At 50.6% G+C, this 26,636-nt stretch overlaps 1 protein-coding gene across 1 annotated transcript; it reads right to left on the reverse strand.

Moving 5' to 3' along the window:
• Nucleotides 1–713: 713 nt before the first annotated feature.
• LOC103756745 (myosin-7) lies at nucleotides 714–15,537 on the reverse strand. Its single transcript, XM_025894877.2, has 41 exons — nucleotides 15,511–15,537; nucleotides 14,595–14,652; nucleotides 13,869–14,086; nucleotides 13,297–13,440; nucleotides 12,700–12,856; nucleotides 12,540–12,567; nucleotides 12,191–12,302; nucleotides 11,776–11,868; nucleotides 11,617–11,680; nucleotides 11,297–11,395; nucleotides 11,101–11,204; nucleotides 10,878–11,016; nucleotides 10,675–10,793; nucleotides 10,414–10,563; nucleotides 10,062–10,232; nucleotides 9,609–9,918; nucleotides 9,461–9,528; nucleotides 9,237–9,324; nucleotides 9,006–9,123; nucleotides 8,795–8,918; nucleotides 8,466–8,602; nucleotides 8,258–8,384; nucleotides 8,016–8,144; nucleotides 7,702–7,944; nucleotides 7,208–7,384; nucleotides 6,948–7,093; nucleotides 6,761–6,851; nucleotides 5,701–6,090; nucleotides 5,485–5,611; nucleotides 5,264–5,382; nucleotides 4,725–4,921; nucleotides 4,334–4,517; nucleotides 3,933–4,098; nucleotides 3,727–3,851; nucleotides 3,336–3,644; nucleotides 2,998–3,201; nucleotides 2,673–2,798; nucleotides 2,309–2,584; nucleotides 1,784–1,879; nucleotides 934–1,068; nucleotides 714–833 (listed from the first exon to the last, which is right to left on the reverse strand). The coding sequence occupies exons 3-41, from the start codon at nucleotides 14,067–14,069 to the stop codon at nucleotides 813–815; spliced, it is 5,814 nt and encodes a 1,937-aa protein (XP_025750662.2). The 5' UTR covers nucleotides 14,070–14,086; nucleotides 14,595–14,652; nucleotides 15,511–15,537; the 3' UTR covers nucleotides 714–812.
• Between the last annotated feature and the right edge of the window lie 11,099 nt (nucleotides 15,538–26,636).

Raw genomic sequence — 26,636 nt, forward strand, 5'->3', positions numbered from 1 at the left:
GAAGGGGAGGAACAGGCAGGGGAGAGAGGGACAGCAGGACCTGGTGGGACATTGAGAACCTGGAGGGACTAGGAGGCCATAGAGGAGGTGGAGGGACTGTGGGAGATAGACAGGGTTGGTGGGCCAGGAGGTTGTGGGATGATGGATGGAAAGGACAGAGGGATGGAGGGACACGGGACAGAGTCTCAGTAGGGCATGGGGGATGGTGGGACATGGTGTGCAGTGGGACAGAGTAGCTGGTGGCCAGGGGAACACTGATGCCAAGTTGGAGGGACATCAGCACCTGCAGCAGGAGAAGCTGCAGCCTCAGGAGCCAAGACATCCTTGAGGGGTTCACTCAGGCTCTGCTCCATATGTGGGGGACTCAGATGCTTCCCCTCCCCTCCTGGTCCCCTCCCTCCCCAGCCCCACATCTGCCCCTGGACATGTGTCTTCCCACATGGACATGGGTTGGTGTGGGGCAGGTAGAGGTTGTGGAGCACCATGGGGCAGGCTGAGTTACACTGTGGGGCAGGTTGAGGTTAAGGTACACCCCATCAGTCACATCATGTTGCACTCTGTGTCTGGTTGCATCATGCTGTGGGGTGTGCTATGTTGCACACTAGTGGGTGATCTTGTGGGCTGCATCCACCTTGTGGGTGCCATGTCATGAGACAACTCCACCCTCCCCACACAAACCCAGCCCAACACAAACCCAGCCCCACACAAACTGCTGCTGCTCAATGCTTTTTATTGGTTGACCAAGGTTAGGGGGCTGGGAGCAGGGGTGGGGCATTTAGAGGTCCAGGGAATACAGCTGGGAATCCAGAGCTTCACTCCTCGTTGAGTCCCTTCTGATAGAGAAAGAAAAAAATTGGAGTGTAAACATGAGGGAGTTCTGGGGGCAGCCATGTGGCAGCCATGGGGCAGCTGTGGGGCAGGGAGAGGTCCCACCTTGGCTCCAATGTCACGGCTCTTGGCCCGCAACTTGTTGACCTGGGACTCAGCGATGTCGGCACGCTCCTCCGCCTCGTCCAGCTCATGCTGTGCCTTGCGGAACTTGGCCAGGTTGGAGTTGGCTTGTTCCTCCTGGGGGACAGGGGCATCAGTGGGGCTCCACCTCAATTCCATGTGGCCTCCTGCCACCCTGCCAGCTGTCCTTCCATCTGACTTTCTTATTGCTCCATCTAGCCTACCATGGACCCACCTGTCCCTTCAGCAATTCCATCTCCAGCTACCCAACCATCTACTCAACCAACCAGCCCTCTAATATCCCATCCATGCAACCTTCCACCCACTAAACCTACCTTCCTTCCTTTCATCCTTTCATCCTTTCATCCTTTCATCCTTTCATCCTTTCATCCTTTCATCCTTTCATCCATCCATCCATCCATCTAGCATTCCACCATTCAGCCTTCCTTCTGTACATCCATTCAGTCAGCCAGCCAACATTTCATCCATCCTTCCACCATTCGACCTTCCATCCACCCAACCAACCTTCCACCCACCTGTCCAACCTTTCATCTATGCAATCATTCCACCTTCCAGCCAGCCAGCCATTCAACCTACCATCATCTATCCAGCCTTCCATCCATCCAAACATCCACTCAACTTTCTAGTCACCTGTCCCACGGCCATTCCACCCCCACCACCACCTCTCCCTTGGCCCACCTTCCTCAGCCCCTGACAGCCCACTCCTTAACGACACTAAGGTTCCCTGCTACTCCCTACATCCTGTCTCACACCCCAACCCCACACTGGTCCCTCCTAGAGAGTGGTCCCAAAGCTGCCCTCCACTGCTCACCGCCTCCTCCGCCTGTCGCTTGTAGGCCTTGACCTTCAGCTGGAGCTTGTCCACCAGGTCCTGGAGCCGGACCAGGTTCTTGCGGTCCTCCTCTGTCTGTGGGGTGAGACACGTGTGAATCAGGACCTGACCCCATCCATGCTTTGGATCATCACCAGAGCCACGAGGGTCAGGAGACAGTTAGAGATGATCCTGGGGAGTGGAGGTTCTCTGGTGGCCTCAGCTGTGGGGCACAAGGTGGGATGTCCTCTTGGGTGAAGGTGTCTTTTTTGTCCCTGATAAGGTTTCACCTGAGATTCTGGGTCATGGATGCTGGGGGGTGGACTGGGTGGCTCATGACCACCAGGCCTACCATGTTCTGGGTCCCACTAAAGTATTGGACATAGAGGCAATGGGTGGTCTAATTCCCCAGTGTCTCCCTGGCTACCAGGTCAGCCATGTTGCAAGTCACATATAGCATCAGGCATAAGGCCCTGTGGACAAAGGGCCAGTGGATAACATCCAGGGCCACCTCAGGCAACCCACCTGGTAGCTGAGCTCCTTGACACGACGCTCGGACTTGCGGAGACCCTTGACACTCTCAGCATGGCGCTTCTGCTCACCCTCCAGCTCATTCTCCAACTCCCTCACACGGGCCTCCAACTTCTGCAGCTGCTTCTTGCCCCCTTTGAGGGCCAACTGCTCAGCCTCATCCAACCTCATCTGCAGGTCCTTGATGGTCTGCTCCATGTTCTTCTTCATCCGCTCCAGGTGGGCGCTGGTGTCCTGCTCCTTCTTCAGCTCCTCTGCCATCATGGCTGCCTACTCAAGGAGAGAAGCAAGCAGAAAAGGAGGTTCATTACCCTCCACTGGAAGATATCTTAGCTGTTGTTCCCACTACAGCACTCACATCAGTGATGGCCTTCTTGGCCTTCTCCTCAGCATTTCTGCACTCCTGGATGGCCTCTTCCACCTCCGTCTGCAGCTGGGAGATGTCAGCCTCCATCTTCTTCTTTTGGTTGATGAGGCTGGTGTTCTGGAGATGGAGAAGGGGATCTCATGAGGTGTCTGTGGAACTGCTGATCCATCTTTCTTCAGCCCCCCAGGATATAGAGGCCATTCCCCCCCTCATGCAAACTCTGGAGGCTTCAAGGATCTGGACATCTTGGTAACTCAACTCATTAGAATCCCACGCCTGTGGATGCAGGTGACCTTGAAAGTGCATGAGGTCTCACCTGTGAGTGGAGAAGCTGGACCCTCTCGCTGGCCTCAATCAGCTCCTGCTCGGCCAATTTGCGGGCTCTCTCAGTCTGCTCCACCACCGCCCGCAGCTCCTCCAGTTCTGACTGGAGGAGGTTGTTCCTCCTCTCCACGATGGCAATGTTCTCCTTCAGGTCCTCATTGGCCCTGACCACGTCATCTAGCTGCAGTTGAGTGTCCTAAAAGACGGCATAGGGGAACAGGGTGAATGTGGATGGGGGGGAAGGGGCTGAAGGTCCACTCTTCTTCTACTGTGAGGTGGTGTAATCTACTACATCTCAACATTCTTATGAAACAGAAGTTTTATTGGTACCTTGAGGTAGCCCTGCAATGTCTTGACTTGCTTCTGGGCCTCAGCAGCTATGCGGTTGGCATGGCTGAGCTGGATCTCCATCTCATTGAGGTCACCCTCCATCTTCTTCTTCAGCCGCAGGGCCTCATTGCGACTCCGGGTCTCAGCATCCAGTGAGGTCTGCAGCGAGTCCACCACCCGCAGATGGTTGCGCTTGGCCTGCTCCATCTCCTCGTCCTTCTCGGCCAGCTTGCGCTCGTAGTCTGCCTTGACTTGGTTGAACTCCAGTTGGGCCCTCAGGATCTTTCCCTCTTCATGCTCCAGAGAGGCCTGGAAAGGACAGAGGGAAAACTGAGAACCACAAAGAAGACCAGAAGAACATGGAGATTCATGGGGATGGGATTTGGCTCGCCTCAGCCTCCTCCAGTGCTGCTTGAAGTTCCAGCTTCTCAGCATCCAGCTGCTTCCGGACCTTCTCCAACTCATGGATGGTCTTGTGGCTGCCACCCAGCTGCTCCGTGAGGTCCGAAATCTCCTCTGCTCAGTTGAGAACACATCAGAATATGTGGAAGGTAGTGGAAAACATCATGTTGGGTAAACAAAGGACCATGGTCTCACCTTGGAGGTTCTTATTTTCCCTCTTTAAGGTCTCCAGGTGATCAAGTGACTCCTCATAGGCATTCTTCAGTTTGAAGAGCTCAGTGCTGAGGGATCTGGCCTCTTTCTGCGATGCCTCCAGCTCCATCTGTGACTCTTCAAACTTCTGCTTCCACTCAGACAAGATCTATGGGGACATAACCTGCTCAGAAGCTGCTTTGCCCACAAAAAACTCTCTTTTCATTGTCCTCCTCTCCCCAACACTCTTTTGGTAGGGACTTGAAGCTCTGCTGAAACCTAGACCTTGACAGTTGTTCACCTTTCTTCTGGACTTTTTCTCCTGCCTTTCTGTGATTGGTGGGACCCACATCTCTCCACCCTCTTCCCACTATTCTCCTTCCACCATTTCTTGGTTCTCCCACCTTGTCAAAGTTCCTTTGCTTCTTGTCCAAGGCAGCAGCTGCTGCATTCGACCGCTCAAGGTCAGCCATGAGATCTTCAATCTCATTCTGCAGCCGGTGCTTGGTCTTCTCTAGAGAGGAACACTTGGCATTGACTGCCTCCACCGCCTCTTCAGCCTCCTGCAGCCGTTGGGCCAGCTTCTTCCTGTCCCGGGGGACAACCTGGCTGTGGTGACCCATGGACCAAGTGGACCAACTCAAACCTTCTTCCACCCATCAGTTGGCCAAGGCTCTGCTCTGGATCTCCTCTGCTATCTCCAGGTCCCTCTGCATTCTCCGGATCCTTCTCCAGTGGAAGAGTCTCTGCTCTCCCCTGCCCCCTAGAAGCTCCCTTCATGGGGGGATGACTTACTTGGCTTCCTCGAGTTCCTCAGTGCGCTGGATGGCATCTGTCTCATACTTGGTCCTCCATTGTGCCACCTCAGAGTTGGCCTTGGAGAGCGAGCGCTGGAGCTCAGCCTTGGCTTCTGTCTCCTCCTCATACTGCTCCCGCAGCAGGTCACAGTCATGCCGGGCCGACTGGAGGGCGTGGGCCAGTGCGTTCTTGGCCTGGGAGGGTGGAGAGAGAGCAAGTGAAGAAAAGGTGAACCATTGGGTCCACATCAACTTGAGCTTAGAGTTCTCCAACTCAGCAAGATTTTGTTTTCATCACTGCAAGCTGACCAGAACTCCTGTAGACCAATCCAACCTGTCCCAACCTCCTCTAGAACAACCCAACCAACATCCTTACTACCAATCCAACCCAACCTCCTTGACACCCACCAACCCTACTGAACTCCTTGAAGACCCTCAACTCATTTTCTCCAACTGCCCCTCTGAGTCCCAAATCAACTTCACCCTTGACACTGGAGGTGTTTTTTAGCCCCACTGACCTCCTGAACAAAGCCCTACCTTGGCCTCTTCCTCTAGCTGCCTCTTGAGGTCCTCCAGCTGCTGGGTGTAGGTGAGTTTCCCTCGCGTCATCTGGTTGATAAAGGCTTCCTTTTCCTCCAGCTGCCTGGAGAGCTCACCTGTGGGGTGGAATGGTGGACAGTGACTCGCTGGACACACCACAAAACCACCTCACTGGGCAAGGGATAGTCAATTGGGTTAGGGAAGAACAAGCCCCTCACCATTTTCTGTTTGGAGCTTCGCTCGTTGAGTGGTGAGGTCATTGACCATGCGTTGAGCCTCCTCGGACTTGGTCCGGTGCTCATTCATCTGATCTTCCATGGTACGGCACATCTTCTCCAGGTTGGCCTGGAGACAGGAAGGGCAGAAAATTGAAAGAGAACCTTGAGAGAGCAATGGAAGAGCTGTTCTTTAATGGCTGGAGACCTATTTCCTACCTTGGCCTTGATCAGCTGTTCCATGTTGGAGCCAACATCATCTAACTCCAGCTTGAGCTCACTCTTCTCCTTCTCCAGCTTCTGCTTGACACGCTGTAGATTGTCGATCTGCTCGCTGAGCTCGGCCACACTGTCGGCGTGCTTCTTGCGCAGTGCAGCAGCCGTGGCCTCATGCTGCAGTGTGGCCTCCTCCAGGTCCCTCCGCATCTTCTGGAATTCTGCCTCCCGCTTCTTGTTGAGCTCAATCTGCACTGATGTGGCCCCACCTGCCTCCTCCAGACGCTCACTGATCTCCTCCAACTCCCGTGACAGGTCTGAGCGCAGCTTCTCCACCTTGGCCCTGCCCGTTCGCTCTGCCTCCAGCTCCTCCTCCAGCTCCTCAATCCGTGCCTGTGCTCAGGGGATGGACATGCTGTCAGTGGACTTGGTTTCACCCAGCTCCTCCACTCAATTCAACCAATCCAGCTGGAGAGTCTTTAAGTCAATTCAAGTCAACCCAACCACATGTGGACTCTTCAGCTCAACCCAGACAACTAGAGATCCTTCATCTCAACCAGACTTGACCTCATTCAGTTCTCTTCAACCCAATCAAGATTTGAGTTCTCCAGATCAACCCAACCTTATCTGAAGACACTCCACCTTTGCAAATTACCTTAAGATTCTTCAACTCACTGGTCTTGAAGACATTCAGCTCAACCAACCCTAGAGCTGCCTGGATCAGACAGCTCCATACAACCTTCTCTAAGGACATCGGAGATAACATGATCCAAAACAGATGGTCTGCTCAGCTCAGATGATCCTACCCAAGGTGCCCCCACTACCTTGAGTACTCCAGACCCACTGGTTCAGCTTAAGCTACCCCAAAGCCAACCTGCCCAGGAGCCCATGAGTCATTTCGAGGTGATAAGTGACAGGGAGGTTCTAGGCCAAGGGACAGGCCATGGGCTTCAGGCCTCAGGTTTGTGGCATGCTGGTCTAGGTCCTTCTCAAAAAGGTGTGAAATAAATGAGGAGAACCAGTTCCTCCTCCTAGTTGAACCCCAAGCTGAAGTCCACCTCACCTGAAGCTCTTTGAGCTTCTTCTGGAGCTGGGCTGCAATTGCTTGTTCATCCTCAATTCTTGCATTGAGTGCGTTGAGCTCAAAGTCCTTCCTGGGTGTGGGGAGAAACACCAGGCAATCATATTCCTGCCTGCTCAGTAGAGAGGGTCATTATAGGTAAAGCACAAGCAGGTGGATGGGCCCCTACTTTTTCAGCCTCTCATCCAGTTGCTGCTTATCATTCTCCAGGTCCATAATATTCTCCTGAGCCAGCTTCAAGTCACCTTCCAGCTTCCTTTTGGCCCGTTCCAGGTCCATACGGATCTTCTTCTCCTGCTCCAGTGAGCTCTCCAGCTGTGAGTGAGGCAGAGGTACACCCATCAGCCCCCCACAAACACCAACCCCAGAAAGACCTTCACACCCCAAGGCACCAGTTATGTGCCCGTGGCAGGACTGACCCACACTCACATCATCCACTTGCTGTTCCAGCTTGACTTTGGCCTTCGTCAGGGTGTTGACCTTGTCTTCCTCCGCCTGCAGGTCATCCAGCGCTTGCTGGTGAGATTCTTGCAGAGCCTTCTTCTCCTTTGTTAGCTTGACAATAATCTCATCCAGCCCGGCCATCTCCTCTGTGAGGTTCTTGACCTGCAGGAAGAGAAATATCAAGCCTCTGGTTTGGTACCAGAGGTAGGACAAGAGACAGGAGGTTGTTCTTGTTCTTGCTGGGCCTAAGTCAGGGGACACAGGAGAACACAACCAGCCTTGGGTTGTCACAACCTGACCGAAGCGGTTTTGGGTCTTCATGACTCAACTCAACCACCCTTGAATTTTAGCAGCCTAAACAGCTTTGGGTTTTGGCAACTCAACCCAACCACCCTTGGGTCTTCTCAAAACGTATTCACTTTGGCTCGAGACATCTCAAGTCCCCACAGTTTGAAATCAAGATCTCTCCCCACCCTTACCTTGTTCTCTGTGGCGTGTTTCTCCTTCTCCACCTTGGCCAAAGACAACTCCAGGTCATCAATGTCCTTTTTCAGCTCTGAGCACTCATCCTCCAGCTTCCTCTTCTTAGCCGTCAGCTCAGCATTCATCTCTTCCTCATCCTCCATTCGCTCTGTCATCTCCTTCACCTTGGCCTCCAGCTGGATCTTGTTCTTGATCAGCTGGTCACAACGCTCCTCAGCATCAGCAAGATTATCTTGCTCCTGGAAGAGGGAAGATTGGTGGGACGGTGAAGGAAAAAGGAGGGAGGGGCTGAGGCATTTAGGTCACTTACAGCCTGCACTTGGAGCTGAAGGTCATTCTTCTCCTGCAGCATGGAGACCATCTTCTCCTCCAGCTCCTTCCTCCGGGCCTCTGACTTCTCCAGGGCCTCCTTCAGCCGCCCAAACTCTTCCTTCATGTTCTGCAGGAGGCACGAAGGTCACCTGTAAGTCTCATTGCTTCCTCTGTGTCCCCACATACCCTTCCCTCTCCCCATCCACCCATCCACCTGCCCCACCTATGGCTTTATCCTACCTGCATCTCCTTCTCAGTCTCAGCGCTCTTCAACAAGGGCTTGATCTTGAAGTAGAGCTTCATCCAAGGCCAGTTTTTCACCCCCATGAAGGCCCTGATGTTCCACTGGATCACCAGCAGTGAGTCCCTGGAGAAGGCACAGCAGGATGCAGGTCACCAGGAACTTCAACTCAAACCTAGACTCAACACCATTTCGATCTCTCCCCACCTCCGCTCCAGGATCTTCTTGAACTCCTGACGGGAGAGGAAACCACGAACTTGGGCCTGCAAGCGGGTCATGATCCTGGCCAAGCGCTCATCCCGCATTTCCTCAAGCAGCCCCAGTAGCCCGGCCTTGAAGAAGACCTACAAGGGGAGATGAAGCTAAGTGCTGTTGGGGTCTGGAGGCTTGGTGGAGGAATGGGTGGTAGGGTGGATGGGGTGAGCTCAGATGTGCAGGTGAACGAGTAGATGGTGGGACCATGGAGTCAACCTGGTCCCACCATGGAGGCCTTGTGGATGATGGGACCACAGTAAATGGAGACCATGTGACCTCACCTTGGTGTGCCCAAACTTGTATTGGTTGTGGTCAATATCAAGGGATCCCAGGAGCTTCTCAGCACCCTTGCGGCTGTCGATGAACTGCCCCTCAGGGATGGCAGCAGGGTTCAGGATGCGATACCTAGTAGTCAGAGAGGACAGGAAAATCCTGAGATCAGACCCAGTGGGGTTGTCAACCCCCTCCCCACATCTCCTCCTCTGTGCCTACCTCTGGCGGAAGTCCCCATAGAGGATGCGGTTTGGGAAGCCCTTGCGGCAGATGCGGATGCCCTCCAGCACCCCGTTACAGCGGAGCTGGTGCATTACCAGGGGGTTGTTCATCACACCTGGTGGGTCATCATGACTGGTGAGTAAAGGCCTGCCCCACAGCACTGCTCCCCACCACCTTTGGCCAGGGACCACCACTGTTCCCTGGATAAACCCTCATGAATTGGCTCACCAGGAGACTTGGTCTCATTGGGAATGATGCAGCGGACAAAATGAGGGTGGGTAGACCGCAGGTTGGTCATCAACTTGTTGAGGTTCTCCTGGAGGATGGAGGAGGAGATGATGAAGAAAAGGAAGACCCCCCCAACCTGTCCCAGCAAGGATCACTACCTGCCCTAGGACATGATTTCAATGCCCAAACACCCTAGGTTCTACCACTAACCCCTGAACTCTTACCCGATGCAGTGCAGAGACAGTCTGAAAGGAGGAACCTTTCTTCTTGGCTCCTTTCCCCTTCTCCACAGCTGTTGGAGAAGAAGTTATGAGATAGGTGATGGGCAGGGTGGGGAGAGCCCCAGATGTTCAGGAAGGGGGTGCCCCTTACGTGCATCAGCTCCAGCATAGTTGGCGAAGAGGTTGGCCAAGAGTTTCAGGGCTGATTTCTGGTAGAGCCCCACCACTGTCTCATTGAGAGGGTCTTTGTTCTTCTGCAGCCATCCAATGATATTGTAGTCTACCGTGCCAGCGTAGTGGATGAGGGCAAAGTGGGCCTCTTGCTTCCCTTTGACATTGCGTGGCTTCCCGAAGTTGGCCGACTTGCCCAAGTGATTATCAAAGAGCTTGGCCTTGAAGGTCATGTCTGTGGCCTTGGGGAACATGCATTCCTCCTCCAGGATGGACATGATCCCCATGGGCTGGGAAGAGAAGACCTTGTTGGTCATAGTGAACACCAAGCACAACCCAACTACCCAACTTTGGGGTCCCTGGCAAGCTCCAACTGGAAGGGCCCTTCCCCAGCAGCCCCTTGAGCCCCAGAAGCCCTGGGGTGAGGTGGTACCTTTTCAATGAGGTCAATGCAGGCCTGGAGGTCCATGCCGAAGTCAATGAACTCCCACTCAATCCCCTCCTTCTTGTACTCCTCCTGCTCCAGCACGAACATGTGGTGGTTGAAGAACTGCTGCAACTTCTCATTGGTGAAGTTAATGCAGAGCTGCTCAAAGCTGTTGAACTGGGGAAGGAGAAAGGAGATGGCCAATGGGGTCAACAGAACACCTAATAAGATCTGCGGGGTCAACCTGAGACCCAATGAACTTAACAGAACAACCAGTGAAAACAGGGCCACCTGACCATCCAATAGGATTAACTCAACACCCGATGGGGTCAACACAACAGGGTCAACCAAGGCTCACATCAAAGATCTCAAAGCCAGCGATGTCCAGCACACCAATGAAGTACTGCCGTGGCTGCTTGGTCTCCAGCGAGTTGTTGATCCTGGTCACCATCCAGTTGAACATCTTCTCATACACCGCCTTGGCCAAGGCCCCAACAGCGTAAATCACCTGGAAGAGGAATGTTCCACCGGTGAGAGGGGGCTCTCAGTGCTCTCCTCCTTGCTGGAGATGGCACCATGCCACCCCAAAGGGAGGAGGTTTTGGGGATGTCCTACTCACCTGCTGGACATTCTGCCCCTTGGTGACGTACTCATTGCCCACCTTGACCCGAGGGTGGCACAACCCCTTGAGAAGATCAGCTGAGTTCAGCCCCATTAGGTAAGCTGACTTGTCCGCCTCTGAGGATGCAGAGGAGAAAACATGAACCTGGAAGGACCATGGGGTTCACCCTAGTTCCCACCTTGACCTTGACTGGACCCAACCTTCAGTGCCATCTGGTTCTGCCTGCTCTTCTCGTTGCTTCTGCTTGAACTTCATGTTGCCAAAGTGCATAATGGCACCCGTCAGTTTGTAGATGGAGTTCTTCTCCTCTTGGGTGAAGCCCAGGACATCGAAAGCACTCTGTGGGGCAAAAATGTGGATGAAGGTCTTCTTCAGCCCACACAGAAACACATACACACACTGCCTAGTGACCCCTCATCTCACATCTGTAGCCAGGAGCTCTTCTCCATCATCAATGGATGGCACTGTGGTCTCTCCTTGGGAGATGAAGGCATAGTCGTAGGGGTTGTTGGTCACCAGCATCATGTCTGCAAGGAGAAGATGGGGTTGGGACAGGCAGGAGTCCTTCAGAAAGGAGTTGGGGTCAGGTGTTTGTAGGTGGGGTGGGAGCATGGCTCACCCAGCAGCTCTGGCTTCTTATTGGAGAGGATCTGGTAGTAGATGTGGTAGTTTCTTTCAGCCTTCAGCTGGAAGATGACGCGGGATTTCTCCAGAAGGTCTGAGATGGGAATGGAGAGAAGATGAGTGAAAGTTGGGATGAGGAGATGGAGGGTCAGATGGATGGACAGATGGATGGAGGTTTGAGGAGATGGAAGTGTAGATGGATGGTAGGATGACGAGAAGGATGGGCATGTGGGTGGAGGAATGGATGGATGGATGGATGGATGGATGGGTGATGGACAACCAGATATCCTCTCATGAAGCCCACAACCTACTCACAGGTCTCGATGTCAGCTGATGCTAATTTCCCAGTGGCTCCAAAATGGATCCGGATGAACTTCCCCTGGGAAAGCAGTGGCAGGAGGTTGAGGTGGCCACCTTTTCCCAGATAACCCTAACCCACAGACCCTACTCCATAGGCTTCAGCCCAACACTCACGAATCGCGATGAGTTGTCATTGCGAACAGTCTTGGCGTTGCCAAAGGCCTCCAAGGCAGGGTTGGCCTGGATGATCTGGTCTTCCAGAGTGCCCTGGTAGAGTAGGACAATGTGGGGGGACTGTCACAGGGAGGGGCAGGAGCTGGGGTTGTGAGGTTGAGATGGATGGATGGGAAAACACAGAGGTCCATGTAGGTTTGCATAGGCAGGGAGGTGGGTTGATGCCATGGGTGGAGGGATGGAATGGGGGCAGATGAGTGGAAGGTTGGATAGATGGTTGCTTGGCTGAATGGTTGGTTGGATTGTTTGAGTGGTTGGTAGGGTGATTGGTTGGGTGATACATTGTTTTGTTGGTTGGACAGACAGGCAGCAGAATGTTGGCCAGACATTGTCATCCCCCATCCAGTGTCCTCACCTTGCCTGGGGCCCCTGTCTCCTTCTTGCCACGGTCACCGATGGCAGCAATGACGGCGAAGTACTGGATGACCCTCTTGGTGTTCACTGTCTTCCCCGCCCCAGATTCTCCGCTGAGGGCAGCCAAGGAAAGCAAGGGCTGAGTGCTGTGGGCAGGGCTATGGTGCTAGGGGTGGGGACTCACTGGGGGAGTGGCACTTGCAGTAGGTGGACGGTGGATATCCACAGGCAAGTCCAGGTGGTGAGAAAGGGTTGGCCGTGCCAGTGGGCATGGCTTCAGAGGGAGAAGGAGAGGGGCTATGTGCCGGGTGAGCAGGGCTAAGGACGTGTTTAGATATGAGGTCACTTACGTGATGAGGATGGACTGGTTCTCCCGATCTGGTGGAATAAGGAGAAGAAGCATGAGGTTCTGAAGTCCACCTTGGCTCTGCCCCACATCTGCCCCACGTCTTCTGCTCCCCAAAAAGGATCAGTGGATATGGTCTTGGGGTCCCTGCAGGAAGTCCCTACCTGTCAGCATGTTCTGGTAGGCATTGTCAGAGATGGAGAAGATGTGGGGTGGAGCTTCGCTCCGCTTCTTTCCCCGGTAGGCAGCCACCACCTCAGCATTGTAGACAGGCAACCACTTGTAGGGGTTGACTGTCACGCAGAAGAGTCCTGAGTAGGTCTGGAGAAAGAAGTAGGTGGGTCAGAGTCTGCAGGTGCCACCCCACCAGGTGGTCTAAGGGGTCTGCAGAAGTGATATCTTCTATCTAGGTGGCCCAAGGAGTCTGGAGAAGGGATGTCTTGGGTTTAGGTGGCCCATGTGTGATCTGGAGATGGGACATCTTGGGTCTGAGTGACCCAAGAAGCCTGGAGAGAGGATATCCCAGTTCTGGATAGCCCACAGAATCTGGAGAAGGGGCATCCTGGTTTCAAGTGTCCCAAAGGGTTTGGGACATCTTGGTCTGGGCGCCTCAAGAGGTGTGAAAAAGGGACATCCCATTTATGGGTGGCCCATGAGATCTGGAGAAAGGGTATCCTAGGTCTATTTGACCCAAGGGGTCTAGAGAAGGGTTGTCCAAGTTCCAGAAGGGGTCTGGAGAACCTCATGGGCTCCCAACTCACATAGATCATCCAAGAGGCGTAGCGGTCCTTGAGGTTGTAGAGGACGGCAGGCTCATGGAGGAAGGTCAGCATGGCCATGTCCTCAATCTTGTCGAACTTGGGAGGGTTCTGCTGCATGATCTGGTCCTCCTTGACTGTCACTGTCTGCTCAAGGTAAGGAGAACAACATGGGTTGGGAGGACAGGACAAGGAGTTGCCCCAGGTTTTTCCTCCCATAGGGCTGGGACCTGGGCATCTGGGTATTGCCTTGGGAGCTGGAGAAGGTGTAGGTGTCCCTCAAGTGATAGAGAAGATGGTTTGGGGTCTGGGTGTCCCTTGGTTAATGGAGAGGGTAGGAGGGAGTCTAGGTGTCCAGTGGGTGCTGGGGAAGGGGGGTCAGGGTCTAGATATTTCCTGGGTTCTAGAGAAGATGTTGTGGGGTCTGAGAATCCAGTGGGTGCTGGTGAAGGTATGTTGAGGTCTAGATGTTTCTTGGGTTCTAGTGAAGGTGAGTTGGGTTCTTTGTGTCCCATGTGGGATGGAGTTACTATTTTGAGGTCCTGATGTCCCGTGTGTGGCTGGGGTCCCCCCACCTTGCCATGCTCGGTCTCAGCAGTGATCTTGGAGCCCTCACGGCTGACAATGGTGGCTTTAACATATTCCTCCTTCTCATCAGGAACAAAGATGTCCTTCTTCAGGTCAAAGGGGCGGGTCTGGGCAGCCACTCTCTCCTTCTCCGACTTGCGGAGATAGGGGGCGGCCTCCCCAAATTCAGCCATCTCCACGTCAGGCATTGTGGCGCTGGGTGAGGCTGTGTGGGGCAGAAGGGATCAGACCCTCCCAGTGCTGCCAGTTCCTCCCAGTAGACCCCATCCCAACTCCTTCCTTGTTTCATCATCCACTGTTCTCCAGATGCCCCAGTTCCTCAAGGTTGAACTGACTCCTCTGTTCCTCCCCAGTGCTCCCAGTTCCTCTACAGAGCTCCCAGTCCTCCCAGTCAGCCCTATCTGAGGTCCGTCCTTGGTGGTCTCATCCTCCCCCATTCTTCTCCACTGCTCCCAGTTACTTTCTAGTGCTCCCAGTTCCTCCCAGTTGTCCCTATCTCCATCCCAATTCCTCCTTGGCAGTCCCAGTACCCACCCTAGTGCTCCCAGTTCCTTTCAGTTAAGCTGAGTTTCCCCAGTGCCTCACACTGCCTACCCTTTACCCCACCCCAGCACCTCCCAGTATGCCCCAGTACTTCTCCATCCTTCCCAGTCCCTCCCAGTTCCCCCAGACACCCCTCAGTTCCTTCCAGTGCTCCCAGTGCCCAGTCCCACCTCTCTCAGTGGTCTCCGAGTCAGGGGATGATAGTGCAGACTCAGGGGGGCTCTGGTCCTGGTCCAGAACACAGCAACCCCCCCCTCAGTATGTCTTAGTATGTCCCAGTATATCACAGCATCCCCCCAAGCCCCACCAATAATTCTCCAGTACACCAGCACACACCATCCCACTCACCCCCCCACCCCAGTACTGCTTAGCAAGTTTCAATATCCCCCTAGGATTTATCCAGTACCCTCCCCCAATATCATTTCAGTCCCTCCTGGTTATCCCATAGACCCTCCCAGCATCATCCCAGTCCCTCCCAGTTCCCCTACAGACTGTCCCAGTATCATCCCTGTCCCTCCCAGTTCCCCCATAGACCCTCCCAGTTTCCCCATAGATCCTCCCAGTCCCTCCCAGTTCCCCTATAGACCCTCCCAGTATCATCCCAGTCCCTCCCAGTTTCCCCATAGACCCTCCCAGTTCTCCTATAGACCCTCCCAGTCCCTCCCAGTTCCCCCATAGACCCTCCCAGTTTCCTCCCAGTCCCTCCCAGTTCCCACATTGGCCCAGTTCTTTCCCAGTCCCTTACAATTGGCACCAGTCCCCCTATAGCCCCCTCCCAGACCCTCACAGTGCTCCCAGTGCCCCCTGCCCCACCTGCCCCTGGATCTGCAGGCTCTGGCTGGGGGATCCCCCTTATATCCCCCCTCCCCCCCCAGCTGCGTCACTGGGAAGGGGGGAGGGCGGGCATGGACAGACAGGTGACCTCAAGGCCACCCTACTGCCCCATGGGGACACGGTGACCCCTATGGATCTACAGGGCACTCCCCACTTCCATAGGGCCCCCCCTCTGCTTTGTCATCCTCCAGCCCCACAGAAGCCCCCACATATCTCACCCCCACATATCTCATCCCCACAGTTCCCCCTTACCTCACAGGACACACTTTCAGCTCCATAGGTCTCCCCCAGTCCCACAGGACACCCCTTTAGCACTATAAGAAGTCCATAGGACTCTCCTCAGGGTTCCCATACTTCTCTCCATTTGACCCCTGTAATTCCCTCCAGCCTCATAGGGCTCACTCTCAGTCCTATTGGACACCCCCGCCCCCAGTTCCATGGTGCTATAGGACCCACTCCCAGCCCCATAGGACCTCTATATGTTCCCCTATAGAATCCTTATAGCTTCCCCCATAACACCCACTTCCAGCCCCACAGAATCACCATAGGGCTTCCCCAAACCCATAGGACACCCCCCTCTCAGCCCTGTAGGGGCCCCCTGTAGCCCCCCCCCCCGTGGTTTATTATGGGATGAATGAGGCAAACCAAAAGGCTTGCCCAGATGCCTGAGTCCCCCCTGGGTGGAGGAGGGGACAGACAGACAAAGGACAGGTGTGACCCCCCTTCCCCCTCGAGGGAACTCAGGAATCTGGGCCCCTCCTCCCATCCCTTTGTTCCCTCCCCCTCCCCCCACAATGGGATATTTTTGGGACATGCCCCCCCCAACCCCTGACATCTGATCAGTTTGTGACGCCAATGGGGCTGTGGGGCACCTTCACCTCATAACCATATATGGGGCTGGCCCTATAGGTCCCCCTTCCCCCCCTCTCGACCCCCATAACTGACCTAAGAATAGCTAGGGGGACCCAGGCATCCAGGCCCCATAGATGCCATTAGACCCCATATAGGGGACTCAGGTGTCTGAATTTCCCCTAATTTTCCCAATTTCCCCCAAAGTTTTTTGATTTTTCCCTAGATTTCCTTGTTTTCCTTTGATTTTCCTAAATGTCCCCCAATCTGCCACAAATTTCCTTGATTTCCCCCTGTTTTCCCCAAATTTTCATCAATTTGCCGTGAATTTCCTTGGTGTCCCCTGAGGTTTCTCCAAATTTCCTCATTTTTCCTGCAATTTGCCCCAAATTTCCTTGTCTTCCCCCTGATTTTCCTAAATTTCCTGTTTCCCCCTGATTTCCCCAAGTTTCCACCAAATTTGTTTAACCCAACTTCCCTCTAATTTCCCCTATTTTGCTAACTTTCCCTAAATTTCCCCTAATTTCTCCTAATTATCCCCAGATTTCCCCAAATTTTTCTTACTCTGCCCTTTTTTCACCTAAATTTCCCCTTATTCTCCCTCAGTTTGCCCAGTTTCCATGTTTTTTCCATTATTTCCCCTACACTTCCCTAAATTTTTATACATTTTCTGATTCCCCTAAAGTATCTTATTTCCCCAATTTTGCCCCAATTCACTCTAATTTTTCCCAAAATCCTCAATTTCTCCTTATTTTCCCTGAATATGTTTCTAATTCCCCCTAACTGAAATTTATTTCCCCAATTTACCCAATTTTTTATCTTTTTCCCATCATTTGTACTACTTTACCCAAATTTCCTCTTATTCCACCAATAATTTGCCCCAATATCCCTTAATTTTCCCCAATTTCCCTGTTTTTCCCTTTATTTCCTCTATTTCACCCTAATTCCCCCTGATTTTCCTCAGTATTTCCACAAATTTTCTTATTTTCTCCAAATTTTTCATAATTGTCTCCAATTCTTTATTGGATAGGGGGGAAAACATAGTGACAAGGATGAGAAAAAGGCTGAGTTACTTCATGCCTCCTTGGCCTCAGTCTTAATAGTAAGACCAGTTGTTCCCAGGATACCCAGGACCATTAGCTGGAAGACAGGGGTGGGAAGCAGAACAAAGTCCCCATAACCCAAGGGCTGTGCTGCCCAGGCACTTTGCTCCCAGCTATTTCCTTCCCTGGAATGTGCTCCTGGTCCTGCAGAAGCTCCTCAATCTCCTGGGACAGGCACAGTCAGCCACTGCTTCTCCCTTGGCTGAAGAGCGCTTGAATTGAGCTTGGTTTTGACTGACGGAGCTGGAACTTCCCTTGACTTTACTTTTGACAATTGGGCTTTTCGTGTCTCTCCAGACAAAACCACTCTGGGCTTCCAACCCCCTCTCGCCCCCACCCACTCTGTAATGACCGAGCTTCCTTTCCTGGTGCTTCTCTTTGGTGCCAAGAGCACTCTCATCTCTTCCCTTTGACTATTTGTGTTCCTGACCATCATACCAAGCTGTTTCTGTGCTGCCCCATCTGCCATCCTGCCTTCCATACGTGCTTCCCTCCAAGTGCTGCCAGCTGCCATCAGAGCCACCTCCCACCCACCCCAGCCGTGCTCTCCTGCCTGTTTGCATCCCAGGCACAACAGGCTCACACTCAATCTGCGGAAAATAAATAGGATTTATTGCCAGATAAAACTGACCTGACCCCTTCCCCCCTTCTTTGGCAGGATCCCTATGGGACCTGACTCGATACAGGCAGGAACCATGGCTCAGGTTCCTCAATGGCCCAGCACCTGCAGCCTGAGGTAGTTCTGAAACCCAGAGGGCTCCTTCTGAAACAAGAAGATGAGATGAATGGCTTTTTCCTCTCTGCCATGAGGCTCCTGACAGAGCACTGCTGCAGAGACCAGATCTGCAGTAGCAGGTGTAAATACAGACTGCTGAGACAGTTCTTTCTTTACATTACACCCTTGAGGAGGGCCCAAGACTTGGATGGAGAGAAAGGTATGACTAAGGCAACTCTAATTCCTGCCACAGTACTCTCTTCCCCTACTAGGAAGTGTGAGGCAACAGGAAAAGGAAGTGTGGCCATACACAGGGCCTATTCTAGCAGCACCAGCCTTTTGGATGGCTGTGACAGGGAACTAGAGGATGATACACGATCGAGAGAGGAGAGAAATCTCTGCGTCAAGCCTTCTGCAGTGTGCCCTTCCTTACACCTCCAGTAAAGCCTGGGACCTGAGCTTCCTGGAGGGCACGCTTGGCAATGGCCTTTATGCTGCCATCATGGATGGAGTCCTATACTTCACTCTCCAAAGAAGGGACAATGGATTTTATTGATACAAGAATGAGTTAACAAAGTTCAGTGGCAAGCGTGACAGTGACTTAACAAAAAAACACTCAGTACACTCGAGTGTTTACTGCAGAGAGGACAGACAAAATTTCTTTGACCTTGAGGAGTCCCCTTTAGAGCTGTCCCTACTCAAGGGAAGATCCTGGGATGCAGCCCACCGCTGTGCAGGAGAGCTCAACAGGCCCAGGGCTGCCCACTATTTATGGAATAGGATGACTCATGATCATATCTGCACACCGACTACAGATGTTTTTTCTTCCAGCCTTGGTGCAGTCAGACCTGGAGTGGTACTGTGGTTAGGGCGGTGTGTTGTTCAGATTGGCCACTGGCCATGGTGTTGTTCTCTATCTCCCTTGAATCCACTTTGGGTGGATACAGCCATCACCACCAGATGTGTCCATGACAAACAACTGCCACTTGTGTCACTGGTTTACTCCCCCTTCTCACTGGGAAATAAAGGTCAGGTTGTGGCAGGGGGAGCACGCCTCACAGCTCCGTCACAGGTGACAAGACTCTTCCTGGAGCTGAAGCAGTTCTCTGCCAGCTGTGCAACACCACGGGCTGTGGAGACACTGGTGCTGGGTCCAGCTGACGTTCACCTGAACGTTTAGGGTGGCCACTGTACCCAGCCCTGGCCACAGGCTGTGAATGAGCGGCACTATGTGCTCTGGAGTTATGCTGGCAGAACCAGCCTTGACCTGAAGAAACCCCAACATCCCCTGCTGTTGGAGGGGTTGAACACAGGAGGATACACAAGCCCAGCACACTGCTGCTGTCCTCTGGAGGTGTTCTCCACCAAGTTGTCCCACGTGGTAAACACCTGTCAGACACATGCCAAAGCTCTCATTATGCTTGGAACTCAGTCTAAGACAGGGTCAGGCCTCAGGGTGCCCGCTCCCCTTTCTGTAGTCAGGGTGCTGCTATAGATGCTGCAGAAGATAGACATTCCTCTCCCTGCAACATGCTCCTGGTCCTGCAGAAGCTCCTCAACTCCCTGGGGCAGGTGAGGTTGGCCATTGCTTCTCCTTCAGCTTCAGAGAAGGCTTAGCCCATCTGGGGAAGATAAGTCCCCCCTTTGTTGCCCCACACCCACTTCCTCTGAGGCACTGGAATACCCCTGCCAGCAGCTTTCTGCTCTTGGCTGGGCTCCTCTGGCCACAGCAGGGGAAGTGGGCCAAGGCAGAACAGAGCCCTGGGGATCTCCTAAAGCACACCCCCAGGTGTGAGCTGTAGAGAGAAACATCAAAAGAGAACAGACTGACAAACAGCACCAGGGTCTCTGTCTTGAGAGCCTTTGTTTTCCTACAGCACAGCAAGGAGGAAAAGAATGTTGAAGCTGGCTGCACCTGTGCAGTTCAGCAGCAGATTCAAGAGCAGCAGCCAGGACTGCAGGTCTTGAACATGGCATTCCTGGCTAGAGGATCAGCTTGGTCCTGCACAAGCTTGAGTTGGTTGTAGAGTTTTCGCCAAGTGCACCAGGGGTCACCTGGAAGGGTAGCATTTGGCACCATTTTGTTAGGCACAAAGGGCTCTGGCTCCAGAGCCGGATAAGGACCTGCATCAAAAGCTGTGTCCAGACCTCAGATCTGTGGGAGTGGAGAGGAATTCTTTGGAAGTGGAAGGGACATAATGAATGCCCATTCCTCCTGTCCACCATCTCATTGGTACTTGTGCTAATGTTGTTCTTTACTCCCTCTCGAGAGAAGGTTCAGCCTGTGCCCTTACAGTTCAACAGCCAGCAAGCCACAGAGATTGTGTATCTCCCCTCCAGAAGCATTTCTTTACCCCATTGAATTTTGCCAATGACACCAAACTGAGTGGGGAAGTGTATCCTTTGGAAAGGAGATGCCCTGGAGGAACACCTGGGTAGGCTGGAAAAATGGGCTACCAAGAACCTTATGAAGTTTAACAAGGACAAGTGTAAGGTCTTGCATCTGGGAAAACATAATCCAGAAGTGCAGCACAGGCTAGAATCAGGGAGCAGCTCTGTGGAAAGAGATGTGTGGTTCCTGGTGGACAAGCAGCTCAATCTGAGTGAATAGTGTGCTGCTGCAGCAGAGAAAGCCAACAGGATGCTGGATTACATCAAGAAGGACATCACCAGCAGAGACAGTCATTATCCCATTCTATTCAGCACTCATCAGGCCACATCTGGAATACTGTGTCCAATTTTGGTCCCCAATATGCGAAAATGGGTTGGAGAGAGTCTGGAGAAGGGTCACAAAGATGACCCAAGGTCTGGGAAGCCTGACATATGAGGAAAGTCTGAGAGAAGTGTGTGAGAGAAGCCTTGCGAAAAAAAGGCTTAGAGGACACTTTATCACCATGTTCTAGTATCTAAAGGATGGCCACAAAGAAGATGAAGAGTCTGTTTTTACAAGGAATCACATGGAAAAGATGAGGGATAATGGGTACAAGTTACTCCTGGGGAGATTCTGGTTCACCCCAAGAGGAACATTTTTCCCAGTGAGAACAATCGGAATCATCTCTCTAGGAAAGTGGTGGATTCTCCAACATTGGACACTTTTAAGATGGACAGAGTGCCTGGGCCCTCTTGTCTATACTGTGCTTTTGCCAAGAAAGGTTGGACCAGATGATTCTTGAGGTCCCTTCCAGCCTGATATTCTCTGGTTCTATGATTCTATGATATGTACCAGAAGCAGATAGGGACCTATTTGCTTCCACCTGGCAGGTACTCCACTATATACATTTACTCCCTTAGTGCTCATTTTAATCAACCTGACCATCGCTGTACTGTCTAAAGAACTGGAGACATTTCCATTGCCACACGAGGTCACTGTTGGGCAGTATATGTGTGCATGTGGCAGTGATAAGCACTATTATTTCACTTTTGAAAAGCTGTTACCAGCTTAGCTTGCAAAGGACTGGCAGTGACTGAACCTTTGACCCAGGGAAGGAACATAAAATTACACTGCCAATACCTGTTCTTAAAGCTATGCTTGCAGGTAAACCAGTACCTTTGGATGTGGCATGTAAGACCCCTGTAAAGAGGTGAGGACTGTATGTCTATCATTGTGAAACTATAGCTGGCTTAGCTAAGGAGAGTAAAGTTACTGAAAATGTGGTGCATATAGGAATGCCAGTGGAATACATGGAGCCTGCGGCGTGGGCCCGGGCCGGCCCCGGGTGCGTGCACGGCAGCCCGGCCTCAAGCATGGAAAGGAGCGAGAGAATGGGAGCTCCTCCTGTGCGGACAGGGCCATCGTGGGAGATGAGAGGGGAGCCCCGGAACACACAGAAGAGAAGGACAACTCTAAACCCGGGCAGATGGAGCTCATTCAGCCTTGTAAGGCCATCCATCTAAGAGAAGGTTACTCAAAACAAACCTGCGTCCTGAGGACCTCGCTGCCACCGTCCAAGCTCGCTCGGCCCTGGCAGATGAACCTTAGGATTAAAGGGTGGGCTCAGTTCAGTGCAATACTGTGTCTCACCTAAAAAATCCAAGGCCTTACCTGCATTTGCAAAGCCCTGTATCACCAGCGCACTTATAACAAACGTGGGTAGAGACCTTTCCCAAGTCTTCGTTCGTGAAGACTGGCCTTGATACATACATGGAGCCTCCTCGCGCTTCTGTCCAGGATGTCCCTGAATTCAACTCCAGTCACCCAGATAATGTCTGGTTTACTGAAAGGAACTAAACATAGTGTGAATGGTAAGGGACGGCTGCTGCTGTATTTAGAGTTGAAGAACCTGTAGTAACTGAGCAAATAAAAGGTTGTTGTGTTTTTTTTTTCAATTAGCAGAGCTCTATGTTCTTGTATTAAGTCTCAGAAATGGTGAACAGGCCATATACACCGATTCCTATGCTGTATGGGCTAGTACTACACAATGGTTAGGAAATTGGGTAAACTATCCTCATATCTCAATATATAGGAAAACAAATATTGGCAGCAAATATAAGGTATTGCCAACTGTGATCCTATTACTACAGGTCATATAGCAGCCCACCAAAAAATGATGGTGTTCATGTAACCATTTGGCACTCAAGGCGTTTCTTCTGCACCAGCATGCCAGAAGATGAGGGTGTCTGATTACTAAGAAACAAGCAGCTCATATAGTGACAACTAGTAAAATTGATGTTGAAAATAAGGTTTCTATTGTCCAAGGTCAACAACAAGCAAACCCTAAGGAAGGAAAAGTCCTTTGGAAATATTGGGTAAGTAGACTGTGTCATACTCAAACACGTACCTCCGTGGGGTGGAAAGTTATTACGATCACAACTGAAGTAGTGAGCGGTTTGGATAATGTTTACCTCGCATGGGCTGCATCCACAGTCAGTGTCTCAACAGGTACAATCAGGTAACAGGGCACATTTTTAAAATAAGTTAGTTACAGGAATGGTGTCTTGTCCATGGAGTTAAGTGGACTTTGCAGCGACTTCAAGTTATGGTATAGGAGAAAGATAAAGCACACTGCTTAAAAAATCAAATGGCACAATGGTGGCACTAATTGTGGAAGTGGCCATGCAATTCTTAAAATCCTGACAGACAGCAACTGGTAGCCCACTGTTTAAAAGTTTTGAACAATCTTCTGTACTGAACCAGCACCAGCAGGATGCTTTGAACACCTCAGTGTGGCATCCAGGGATCAGGTGAGAATTCAACAAATAGGAATACAAATTCAACAAATAGGAAACAGCAATGGAAACTACTATGGGAGTGAAATTTATCATTGTGGAGGCTTGGATACAGTCCAAGTAATAAGTTTTCTTACTCACTCCATAGGAACCACTGACATCCTGGACAAATGAGTGAAAGATGACATTTGACAGGCATGCTATGGAAAGTGTCCCTCTAGCAGGTAGACCAAATATTCCCTTGACCTTCGTTAAGATTCCCTGTGGTAAGGTTTTATCACCAGAGAGAATGTTGAAATGTATAAAGTCAGGATGTTTTATACATCAAACAACCCTGACCCTTGCATTGGGAATTCTGGGATACTGTTTGATAAATGATACACTGTGTGAAAATCAAGCACATCTCTGGATGATGGTGAACTCTTCCATGACTTGGGGATATAATAAATTGAAAGGATGCAACTATTGACACCTTGATAATTAGCCTAAACTCTTGGACAAAACTCCAGAAGATTTTCAAGGAAATGTATGCTGGTGTTCAAAAATTGGTTTTAAATACCAGCAGTGCCATTGCTGGTGTTACCATGCAAACCTGTATTATAAATGAATATGAACTGCAAGCCCATTGGATCCACAGTGGGAATCCTGCGATGTTCGGGATGCAGTTATTTGGATTGGTGCAAGTATCATAAACTCCGTTCATGAAAAGTTAAGGATAGCAGGCAAAAGTAGTCTGTTGGGTGGATCTGTTTATCACTGCAGTATAAATAGGGAAAGCCAAAAGGAACTCATTTACCAATACAACCCACTCCCCATTATTGTAGCTAATATGACTGCTAGTTCAAGGGACCAAATGCATGGATAACAAAGGTAACCTAATCATGGATGTAGAATGAGGAAACCACAAACAGTACTGCCCTGAACATTTAGTAATTCAAGGCCTTTGTATGAGTGATATGATTTCAGGTGCCTGCTATTTAGGCTAACTGTGTGGTAACTGCATAGTTGTACTTCAGTGAAAACTGGGTTGTATATGCATTTGGTTTGATCTGTGATGTTCTCTGTAATGATAAAATAACTTCAGAGAAGCTAAAAATCTAATTAATTTTTTTGCTGATGGAATATTGGCTGACAACTTGGACAGGACCCTTAGGACCATTATGGGACACAGTTCATTCTCAAACTGAAGAAGTAGAAATTTTAATCAACAAGTATAAGAAAGCAATTTCTTATCAAAAGCAGATGACTTTTGCTATCAGGCATGATACTGACCAGACTGTCAAGATTGTAACAGGAATTGAACAAACTGCTAGACGTTTTTATGGATTATGCACCATCTGCAACTGGCATATTGCATCTTAGGTTGCAACTCAGGATCATTGTATTGTTTTTCTGTATTTTATTTGTTTTCCATTAACGTGTTTATACATCCAGATCTAGTGCTAACATCTCCACACTGAAAGCATGTTGCCTAATAATAAACTGTGATGCTAAACTTTCCCATGGAAGCGCTCAAACCTTTCCTCTACCTTCACTCACAGTGAGGCAGGAAGAGTAACAGTACCTCCCTGCACTATGGGACTTGCTAGACTTGTAGCCTATACCAAGTGGTGGAGTGTGGGTGACCACTTGACTCCTGCCCAGGTTTTGGCCTATGAAACAGCTCACGCTAAATCCTGTTCAGTGGTAGCAGAAAAATTAAGCTAAAGTGAGAGCAACATGTACACTGGCTGAGAGTGTGAATTCGTGAGTTACTGCCTTTGTCAGCTAATGAATTTGTGAATTAATGAAGGTACAAATTAGGGAGTTATCAACTAGACCAGTCTGCTGAGAGAGGATTGAGCCCTTGTTTGATTTTTACCTAATGAGGTAATGAAATACAGACTAGTACACAGAGTGCATTGTCCTTTAAATTTGAGAGATCCAAATGAACTGTGGCATGCATGTCATCCAGAATCTGCTACGTGACATTGCTGGCACTCCACTGACCGTTTGTTCCTTTAGCAAGGGATAGGTTTTCATTCAATTGCTTTCTGACCCCGAAGTATTGCATAGCTATAATAGGACAGAAGTATTTACAGGGAGCTGATACCTGAAATAGTACTGTGAAAAATGTCATTGTACGTTGACAGCAAAAGAAAACTGATTTCTAGTTTTGTCAAGCTCTGATGACAAACTATGTCTTGTTTTCTCCTCTCTATACTCCCATAAAATTAAAGATACTAATTTATTGATGCAGGGAGAAAAGATGAGAGGAATGGAAGAGCTTTGCATTTCTTAACTTCATTTCCTATTTTTGTGCTGGGTGGCTCACTGAGGTATCAGCTTTCACTGAACAAAAAAATTCCTTCCTCTGAGAGACTGGAGTCATGCCATCATACTGCTTCTTGCTTGACAAGAGTATATTAACTTAAATGGTTTGTTTCATCTTCTCCTTATGGTGCCTTTGTATTAACACCAAGTGATGATTAAGAAAGGCCTCTTTTCTATTTTATGCCAGCTTTAAAAGTCATGATCACAGACATATTGTATGGTAATAAGGTATATAATTTCTACACTTTTTTCCCTACCAAAAGAATGAGTTAGTCATATGCTAACCAGCATACTTCATCTCAATAGAAACACTGCAGAAAAGCAAACTCTTCACTTCCCATAAGTGTATGTCTTTTTTTTCTGCAATAGCCTAAGCCATTCATAATTAATGTTTCTCTTCTTAAAAAAATGTTTTTTTTTTTTACAGTTAGGTGAATGAAAGCATGTCAGTTTTCTGTGTAGAATAATTTTTCTGAGAGAAATTATATAACTTATCACCTTATTTGCAACAAGCATTTTTTTTTCTTAGAGTTAATTCTAGAGTATCACTGGGGTTTGTGCCAGGACATGATTGCTCCTGAGCCAGTTTTTCTTCCTATTATTCATTGCCGGAGTAAACAGTACAGCCATACTGGACACAGCTGGGAGGGAGCCCTGGATTGGTACCTCTGCAACAGCCCTATGGCTGTTCTGATGTGAATAATCTAAACCATATGAAAGAGTGACCTTGGAAACCTATTAACTGGCATTACCAGAAGTGTTCAAGGCCAGGTTGGAGGGGGCTTTGAGCAATCTGGTCTAGTGGAAGGTACCCTGCCCCGGTATTGGGGTCAGAACTAGAGGTCCCTTCAACCCAAGCCATTCCATGGTTCTGTGATTCTATGATTTGACTTTGGTCTACATTCTGTGTTAACTGTAACTGACATTAACTCTTTACTAATGTTACAGTATTTCCCTTCCTACCGCTTGGAAATTGTCACTGGAAATTTCCTGTTCTCCACAAAAGGAAGGCCACAGCATTTCAGCATACTGCCTCTTCAGAATGATGCCAAGAGGCCTGCCATGCTCTCATACCATCCCTGAGAGTCATGCCGATCTCATTACCTGCATTATGGTGAAAAAATTACACACCTGGGGCAAGTGAAGCAGCATCGTAATTCTTTCCAGTGTCTTCTCATGCAAGAAATGGTTGACAGCTCAAAAGGAGCCACCTACAGACTTGAGGAAACAGC

The sequence above is a fragment of the Manacus vitellinus genome, unplaced genomic scaffold (assembly GCF_001715985.3).
Source record: "Manacus vitellinus isolate BGI_N305 unplaced genomic scaffold, ASM171598v3 scaffold_17_pilon, whole genome shotgun sequence".
NCBI classification, from domain to species: domain Eukaryota; kingdom Metazoa; phylum Chordata; class Aves; order Passeriformes; family Pipridae; genus Manacus; species Manacus vitellinus.